This window comes from Podarcis muralis, chromosome 2, assembly GCF_964188315.1.
Source record: "Podarcis muralis chromosome 2, rPodMur119.hap1.1, whole genome shotgun sequence".
Taxonomy (NCBI): domain Eukaryota; kingdom Metazoa; phylum Chordata; class Lepidosauria; order Squamata; family Lacertidae; genus Podarcis; species Podarcis muralis.
The window spans coordinates 62,137,280-62,146,356 of NC_135656.1; the positions used below are offsets into that span (position 1 = coordinate 62,137,280).

General features: G+C 43.6%; 1 protein-coding gene across 2 annotated transcripts in view; it reads left to right on the forward strand.

The window, feature by feature from the left end:
• Positions 1 to 8,157, forward strand: part of SLC6A7 (solute carrier family 6 member 7) — a 69,221-nt gene extending 61,064 nt beyond the window's left edge. For both annotated transcript variants that reach the window (XM_028718277.2, XM_028718276.2), the window contains exons 9-14: positions 888 to 1,000; positions 1,107 to 1,238; positions 1,738 to 1,837; positions 2,425 to 2,525; positions 3,048 to 3,218; positions 4,640 to 8,157. In XM_028718277.2, the coding sequence (XP_028574110.2) occupies positions 888 to 1,000; positions 1,107 to 1,238; positions 1,738 to 1,837; positions 2,425 to 2,525; positions 3,048 to 3,218; positions 4,640 to 4,852 (830 nt within the window). In that variant the 3' untranslated portion in view covers positions 4,853 to 8,157. The remainder of the gene's footprint in view (positions 1 to 887; positions 1,001 to 1,106; positions 1,239 to 1,737; positions 1,838 to 2,424; positions 2,526 to 3,047; positions 3,219 to 4,639) is intronic.
• Positions 8,158 to 9,077: the final 920 nt, after the last annotated feature.

Sequence of the window (9,077 nt, forward strand, 5' to 3'; positions counted from 1 at the left end):
CTGCATGCAACATAATGAAATTGGCTTGCAAATGATTTCTGAGGCTGCAGGACATTGTGAACAGAACATCCTCCTTTTACATTTTACATTTTTGGCTTCCTTATTTTGAGGGGAGCTAAGAATATTCTTTTTTATAAACACACACACACACACACACACACACACACAACACACACAGAGTGGAATTGCTGCATAATTTCCCTCTGGGTATATCGCTATTCTGGGAAATTTAGAGTATTGTGACCATTTTCTAATTATCCTCTAGGTAGTTTCCCCTTTATGGTCTATATTGCTCCTCTAGGAATCAGCTCTGTTGCTTTAACCCTTCCCTTTCTAAATAACATTGTTTTTATGTCCTTTTTTTCTTCCTTCCCACTCTAAATTACAGCACACAAGGTGAGGTAGGGTGTAACTGCAATTGTGATCATGGTGAGAGAAAGGGACTATTTAACTCCTTCCACAGTAAAATTATACATACCCTCCAATATCTGGGGCTGCTCACCTTGCTAGCAGGTGTTAGAAATCTGAAAACGGAGTTAGTGTTCCACTTCCAGCTTAAATCAGAGCAGCGACAATTGGCTTCTGCTAGATCATCCATGTCTTGAAGCATCCTAAGTTGTGACTTAGGGTATCAACAACTTATTTCCTGAGCCTTGGCTTTCAAAAAATACGGTCCAGAAAGCAAGGGACTGGAAATCGTTTCCAGTTGGGAAACACTGTTCTATGCCAACTCCAGACTGTTTCTGTGACATCTTTCCTGACATCTCTTGCTGTAAGTTGCCCTTATGTCTACAGCCATGAAACTCGCCTCTCTCTCAGTAATATCTTCTTGCCTGTAGCTGTATAATCCCGCTTGTGATTCTTCTCCTCCTTTGCCTGTCTTCTAGGTCCAGGCTTGGCATTTGTGGTGTACCCACAAGCCATGACAATGCTTCCTCTTTCTCCTTTCTGGTCTTTCCTTTTTTTCTTCATGCTGTTGACTCTTGGCCTGGACAGTCAGGTAAGAGTGTACTCTGCTGTGAGGAAGGACTTGAACTATATGGCCTCAAGCGAATGGTGCTTATGGCTTACAGTACAAGAGAGCATCTGTTATTATCTGTGTGCAGTTTGCCTTTCTAGAGACCATTGTTACTGCGGTGACAGATGAGTTCCCATATTACCTGCGGCCAAAGAAGGCTTTCTTCTCAGGCGTCGTTTGTATTGTGATGTTCCTGATGGGGCTCATCCTCACAACAGAGGTAAGCAAAATGGACAGTCCAAGACTGCAGCCGCCAGACCTTTCCCTTGATCATTTAAGTTGAGGATTTACAGGGGCAATTGATGTGTTCTCCCTCTTTCCTCTCTCTGTGCCCTCCCTAAATGTTCTAGGGGTTCCCCAAACCCTCTGGAGCAGATTTGGGGAGGGCATAGGGACACACAAGGAAACAAGAGGGGAATGTCCTGTTGTGCAATCAGAAATCCTTGTGCTGAGGGGACTCAGTAGAATTCCACCTGTAATTTGAGCTGTGATTCAGAAAGCAAATCATAGTGTTTTCTGTGCCCTGATAGAATGAGCCCATGAAATTCCTAGAGTGACTTCTTTGGTATGTGACACCCCTCCCCCATTCATGCTTCCTAAATATTCAGGTTATTAAAATGCTGGTGCTGGCCTGTAGAACAGGATGTATTGACACAAGTAAGCTCACTTGTGTCATGTCTTGATAGAGGCTTTGACCATTCACTGCTTCTTCTCCCTAGGGCGGGATGTATTGGCTGGTGCTGCTGGATGACTATAGCGCTGGGTTTGGACTCATGGTAGTGGTCATTACCACCTGCCTGGTGGTGACACGTGTCTATGGTAAGACCAGATACACTGATAGTGTAGACATTCAATTCTGAATTGCTGAGTATGTGTTGAGATTTTTAAAGTGACATTGATAAATACAAAGAGATATACGCTGGCTTTTGTGGGGTAAGTAAGACTGCCAATAAGCTATGCAACATCTCAAGATGCATGTGGCAGTGGGTAAAATAATAACTTAGAATTGTACCACCCCTGGCTTTCACACTGCACCAAAGGAGGTGGTGGTGGTTGTTACTACAACTAAAAGTCTCAAAACCACTAATATATAATAAATGCAAAAAATACAGTACATATAAATAAGTTTTAACACTTAACATATTGTTTGTTTTGTGGGTAAGTCACACATCTTTATGTACTATTAAAAATTGCTTCTCTGGAAGTCAGTTGAACTGTGTTCGATGGAGTATACTCCCGGATAGCCTCAGACAGCCATCCTTTGCATTATTACTTGGGGCCAAGCCACATTAACCATAGTGGGGCTTACTTCTGAGTGAACTTGCATAGGGTTGTGGCGTTAATGATTTAGTGGAAAAGAGCTGATTTAATATCCCATTTCTTACACATCATTTTGTTCTCTGCAGGCATGAAGAGATTCTGTCGTGACATTCATATGATGCTGGGTTTCAAGCCAGGGATATACTTCAAAGCCTGTTGGTTGTTCCTGTCTCCAGTGACAATGATGGTAAATATGCTCCAATATCCACAGCTGGACAATACCCTCATCAAAACCATCTAAAATGTCACAAGAGAGTGGGAAGCTTCTCAAATGGAAGCTACAGACTGATTAAAGGCTTGACCACATTTCTGCTTGCTCTGTGCCTAGAAAGAACACGTCCAAATGGTTTTCCGCTTGCCCTGCACATTCTAGGCATGGGTCTGAGCACTTTTGTATTTGCCCCGCTGCTATGTGGAACAAATAGTGCTAGTGCTATGTGGAACAAATAGCAATCTGCAGAAAATCCAATTGTTCTGATTCAGCGCTGCAGATTTTGGCGGAGGTATGGATAAACCTTCAGTCTCTGCCAGGTGGTAGTTTTGAATCATTTCCCCCAGCTCATCTCATTCTCCCCTGGTCTGTTAGCAGGGTCTTGTCCTACACCTCCTGAGATTAAAAGTTCATCTGTAGGACAGCACTCCCTACAGCTGACTCAAAATGGAAGGGGAAATGCCTCGTGCAATTCTATGATGACACTCTTTGTTTCAGACTCTGCTGGTGTACAGCATCATCAAGTATGAACCATCGGAGTATAATGGATCCTATCGTTTTCCATTCTGGGCTGAGATTCTGGGCATCCTGATGGGAATCATCTCCTGCCTGATGATCCCCACGGGGATGGTTTTTGCTGTGCTCCACGAGGAAGGAACACTCTGGCAGGTAAGCAGCTTCTGGGGTCATTTTCCTTGTTTTCTCATACCCTCCAACATTTCTCTGATGAAAACAGGGATGTCCTAAGGAAAAGCGGGACATTCCGGGATCAAATCAGAAACCAGGACAGTTTCTGTAAATCCAGGACTGTCCCTGGAAAATAGGGATAATAATAATATTATAATAAATTATTATTTATACCCCACCCATCTGGCAGGTTTTCCCCAGCCACTCTGGGCGGCTTTCAACAGAATATTAAAATACAATAGTCTATTAAACATTAAAAGCTTCCCTAAACAGGGCTGCGTTCAGATGTCTTCTAAAAGTCTGGTAGTTGTTGCTCTCTGTTCTCTTTGACATCTGATGGGAGGGCATTCCACAGGGTGGGCGCCACTACCGAGAAGGCCCTCTGCCTGGTTCCCTGTAACTTGGCTTTTTGCAGTGAGGGAACCGCCAGAAGGCCCTCGGCGCTGGACCTCAGTGTCCAGGTAGAACAATGGGGGTGGAGACGCTCCTTCAGGGGCACTTGGAGAGTCTGTTTTCTCATGGGATCTTTGTTTTTGCACCTTTTAGGTCTACTTTATATGACCATTGTGGCTACAAGCAGAAGATTGGAAGCTTTGTCTTTTGTTTTAACTAGCCTCAGTTTAATGCTTTGTCTAAACAGATTTGGTCATACCATTAGGTACAATGAATGAGACTGCCATCATTCCCTTCTGCTAGAGGACAACTGGTTGTCAATTTCATTTTATTTAGCCATTTAAAAAGAATGTGTGGAGAAAGCAAAGCAACTTTCCTTGCCATCCAATCTTAAAAAAACTGACTTTCCAGAGATACTCTAAATACCAACACCCCCACCCACTTTCTATCTTCATTTGAATTACTTCGTTTAAATAGCTTTTAATAATGTCAAGTTTCTATATTGCTGGGACAGAGGTTGCCATCTAGTGGTGTTTATGTGCATTGCATAAACTTGGAATATTTTCAAACATAGAATCAATATGAAGATCTGTAGAAAAATAGCAGAGCCTTGCACTTCTGCTTTGCAGAAAAGAACATGATATTGTTGCTAATCTCAGACTATGTTGCATATTTGCTGTGCATTGCTGAACAGTCAGGGCACCCTGTGAAATTAACAGAACTGTCTGCTTCCACAGGTGCTGATAACTTCTTTGGAGTTAAAAAGTTAACACTAACAGTGAACAAAGACCAGTGCTCTGTGTTCATCAACCTTACTGGCTGTGCAAACACTAACCACTGTTTGGGTTTACTTCATTGGCAATGCCTTGGGAGCTTTGGAGATGTTCTTCCATGCTCTTTCACAGAAATGCTTCGGGCAGTATCAAAGCAATTTTGGACTCCCAAAGATGGACGTTCTTTTGGATGTCCATCACGGTACCTCCTGTAATTGTTTGTCCTTCTACTTGCAGAGAATCCAGCAAGCCAGCAGGCCAACCATGGACTGGGGTCCTTCCCTGGAGGAGAACAGAACTGGCATGTATGTGGCTACTCTGGCAGGCAGCCAGTCACCTAAACCTTTGATGGTCCATATGAGGAAATATGGAGGGATAACCAGCTACGAGAATATAGCCTTTCAGGTAGATAAAGAGATTGAAGAGGATGAAGAAGAGTCCATGATGTGAATGAAGCAGCAGCCTCCCAGCTCACCACCCATGTGGGGGAAGGTGGAGGGAACGCAAGGAAGCAGACCACTGAACTTTTGCACAAAGTTGCACTTTGGCACTTCCAGATGCATTTAGCATCTCATAGCAGTGAACTCAGCATAACTCTGCTGAGAATCCCAGTGTTGTTGAGGTTTCTGTTTGATGTGGGAAGGTGTGCAATGAATCTGTGTCTTGCTGCTCTAATGTCTAGGACAGGTCACTTGGATCCACTCATGTTTTCCCTTCCTCACCGAAGCAGTGATGAATTCCTCAGGGTCAGGGCCTAGCATCCCATAAACTATCTTCTTCCTATCTAATCTATCTCCCCACCCCCTTGATGGTCACCTAGCTATTTGTTTGCAGTTTTTAGCCTACATAGTTTCACTCAGAATAGCCCTCCCAAAGCTGCCACTACGTTCTGTGGCCTAACAACTAAGTCAAGGATGGGGGACCCCCTCAAGCCTGGGGATCAAATGTGGCCCTCCAGGCCTCTCTATCTGGCCCTTGAGGCACTCATTGGGCCACACCCCTCTTTAGCCCTGCTTTGCACTTTGAAAATGCTTCTTGCTTGCCACTTGCCAGGGTAGAGGACAGGGAGAGATGTGTGAGCATGTGTAGAAATCATCCTACATGTAAACACAATTCGTATAATCATTGGAATGTATCCAATGCAGAGTAAACCCATTGAAGTTAATGGGCATTGCTAGCTTAGATCCATTCATTTAAACTTAGCTGGATAAAACCCATCCACTGCCTGAAGTACAGAGTGGAGGGGCAGACATGCAAACCTTCTACTATGTCAGACAGTTTGTCCATCTCATTCACTGTTGTCTACAATGTGTGGCAGGAACTCTCCAGGCTCTTTCAGATGGGATTTTCCCAGGCCCACCTGGGGCCTTTTGCATATAAAGCATGTTCTTTACCACTGAGTTACAGACACCTCCTCTCCTTTTGAGGAGGAGCTATCACATACACTGGACTTCGTTTTGTATGGCCATATGTGCCCTAATGCCACACACTACCTAAAACACGTAGTGGAGGGGCACACATGCAAACATGATAGGTGGGTGAGTGGCTGAAATGGCCCAAAGTGCAGTTTGCTCTTCAGATTTCAAAATGTATTGGGTTGGCAATTTTGCTTGTGAGGCTTAAATTGCAGTTTTATGCTTGAATCAGTGTCTAATGAGAATGTAAAAAACAAACAAACAAGCCTACAAGAATGACAAGAATGTGCATTCTATTTAGCTTCTGAATTCTATCCCCTCACACCACTCAAATGTTGCATAAGTAGCAGGAGGGAGGATTTATGTGCACTTTGGGTCCTATGCATGAAAACAGCCTCCTATAGCAGGGGTTGGCAACCTAAGGCCCACGAGCCGGATGCGGCCCAATCACGTTCTCTATCTGGCCCACGGACGGTCCGGGAATCAGCGTGTTTTTACATGAGTAGAATGTGTCCTTTTATTTAAAATGCATCTCTGGGTTATTTGTGGGGCATAGGAATTTGTTCATTCCCCCCCCCCCAATAAAATAATATAGTCCGGCCCACCACCGGCCCACAGTGGACCGACCCACTCCTGAAAAAGGTTGCTGACCCCTGTTCTGTAGCAACCACCAAAGAGAGGATCTGAGGGGGAGGAGTTACAGCTGAGAAGGAAGCCAAGCTGAGGGAGGAGTTAGCAACCAGCAGCAGTCAAACTTAGCTCAGTGCAGATCCTGGGAGCTCGCAAACAGACCTCGCAAGCAGGGGTGTTTGGCAGGGCGTTTAGCAGGGGAGGCCCGGAGTTCTGTCTCTTGGTGTGCACAGGACCAGAGACATGGAGAGTGAGGCAGCTGCTGCAGTGACCTGTAACACCTGTGCCATGTTTGCCATTCTGCTAGAGAATAAGCAACAGTACACTTGTAGCAAGTGCAAGCTGGCTGTCTTGCTGGAAGAGAAGGTGCTTGAGGCCCACCTAGCCACACCTCAAGCATCAGGACAGCTTCAGCTGAGATTCCTGCATTGCAGGGTTTCGGACTAGATGACCCTTGGAGTCCCTTCCAACTCTAAGATTCTATGATTCTAAGAGGCAAACTTGGTTCTGTTAGCACTGCCACTTCTTTATATAAAGGTTCACAGTATTTCAAGGCACCCTCTTTCCTGAAGTGTGTGTTACAGTAAAACCAGGAAAGATCAAATCTGGCATTCTAAGTCTTATTTTTCAAAACTGTATGAAATGCTGCTATTTTACGAAACAATGCAGATCACAATATCTATTCTTTCATCCTCTAAAGAGAAACAACAGGTAGGAGCAATTTTCTACCTCCAGCTTTGGGGAGAGCTTTAGTGAAGGAAGATCAAGAAAGGACTCTGGTGTGAGGCTATTACCGGTACCTATCTGGCCCGCTGTCAGCAAAAGTACAGACTGGAGGCTTGTTGTATTGTGTGGGACCTGTGAATAGACTGGGTTTTCTATAGTACCTCTAATACATTATGAGGGAAAAGGTACCTGGGAGTTTTTCCCTTACATGGCTTGATTTTCTAACAGTTGGCCTTTTTCTGTTCCTTCTTAATATGCATTGGGAAATGGGCTATTTGTAGAAGCGCAATGCAGTTCCCATTTCCTGGCACAGATACACGCTGTTCTTCTGTGTGACTGTCTGCATTCTTTTCTCTAGTGGCCTCTGTAGTTATAGGTCGGGGGGGGGGGGAAGGCAGTCCATTAGTGAGCAATATTTTAAGATTTTGCTAAAAATAATTGGCAGAAAAAGAGGGAAAGAAATCTCTCTCGCCTCTAGCCTGGCATACAAATGTGCTGTCTGTAGTCTGGCTCCATATGATTTTCTGGGACTGATTGTCCACACAGGCTTTTCTTCCTGAGTTGGCCAGCAAATGTGTGCATCTATGTATGGGTGTTCCAAATCCCAATGAAAACCCCTGGAGAATCCAGGCTTCAGAAAACTTTTATATACAATCTACAAAGCCTCTTTTGGGTGTTGAGAAGTCCCGGTTTCCTTACAAAGCAAATAGATGAATGGACAAATAACTCTGATCAGGCATTTCTAAAATTCTAAAATTCAATAGGTTCCTGACCTGATCTCTGTGTTAAGTGCACATGTGAGTCTGTGTGTCAGAATCTTCTTCTTTTTATGTAATTATGGACAGCACAGGCCACTTCCCCTTTAAAGAGCAGTTCTAATGCTCAGCTACAGTGGCCAGCATTTACAATGTATTCCAGCTACTGATATGTGTTCTCGAGTGAGCGTGGGTGTGTACTATTTGACATTAAAATAAGGAAGAACCAGTCTGCTCAAGTGTCATGTGTCTGTGGAACACTAGTCTTAAGGAGTGATGGTAATATGCATATGAATTATTGCCATGTATCTTTTAAAGTCTGTGTTTTTATTTGTTTATTGAATTTATATACTGCCCTATACCTGCAGGTCTCAGGGCAGTTCACAGAAGAAAACCACAAAATACATACAGTAATCAAAATAAAAACAACAACAACACAATAACCCTGCCCCCACCCCATAAGAGTCCTGAAGGATCAGGCCAAAGGCCTATCTTGCCCAAAATCCTGTCTCCCACAATAGCCAAGTAGATACCTATGAGAAGCACACAAGCTTTAAAGCACATTCAAAGCACATTCTTTCCCTCAAGGAATTCTGGCTCTCTAGCTTGTTAAGAGTTGCTGGAGATTGTAACTCTGTAGGGAGTAAACTACAGAGCCCAGAATTCTTTGAGGGGAAGAATATGCGTTAAGCGTATTGTGTGTATACAGCCTTCAAGGAGCTTTAAGCCTCTGTAGATGTGCGTTTAAATTCGTAGACAGGTAACTGTGTTAATCTGTGTTTATTTTATTTATAAAAATACATATAAAGCAAAAATTTCATTAAAATTCATTAAAATCAAAGCAGTGTGCAACAGCCACCCCCCACACACACACACCATGTAAAAACCAATATCACAGATCACAGCTTTGACAAAGAATTGCTGCAAAAACAACAAAGAGGTATTTTAAAGGCTGCTAGCATATTTCTTATGCCATAAGCTCTCAGGAACTAGCCTAGAGTCTACTTCATTAGGTCCATGTCAAATGTAATCCTCAGTTGCATGTATATATAAAGAGGGGTGAGTGGGGATTCTGAGCAGTGGGGTCAAGTGGAAATTAAATGCAAAAATTGCAGCCAAAGGCAATTCAATAGAGCATTGCTACACTGA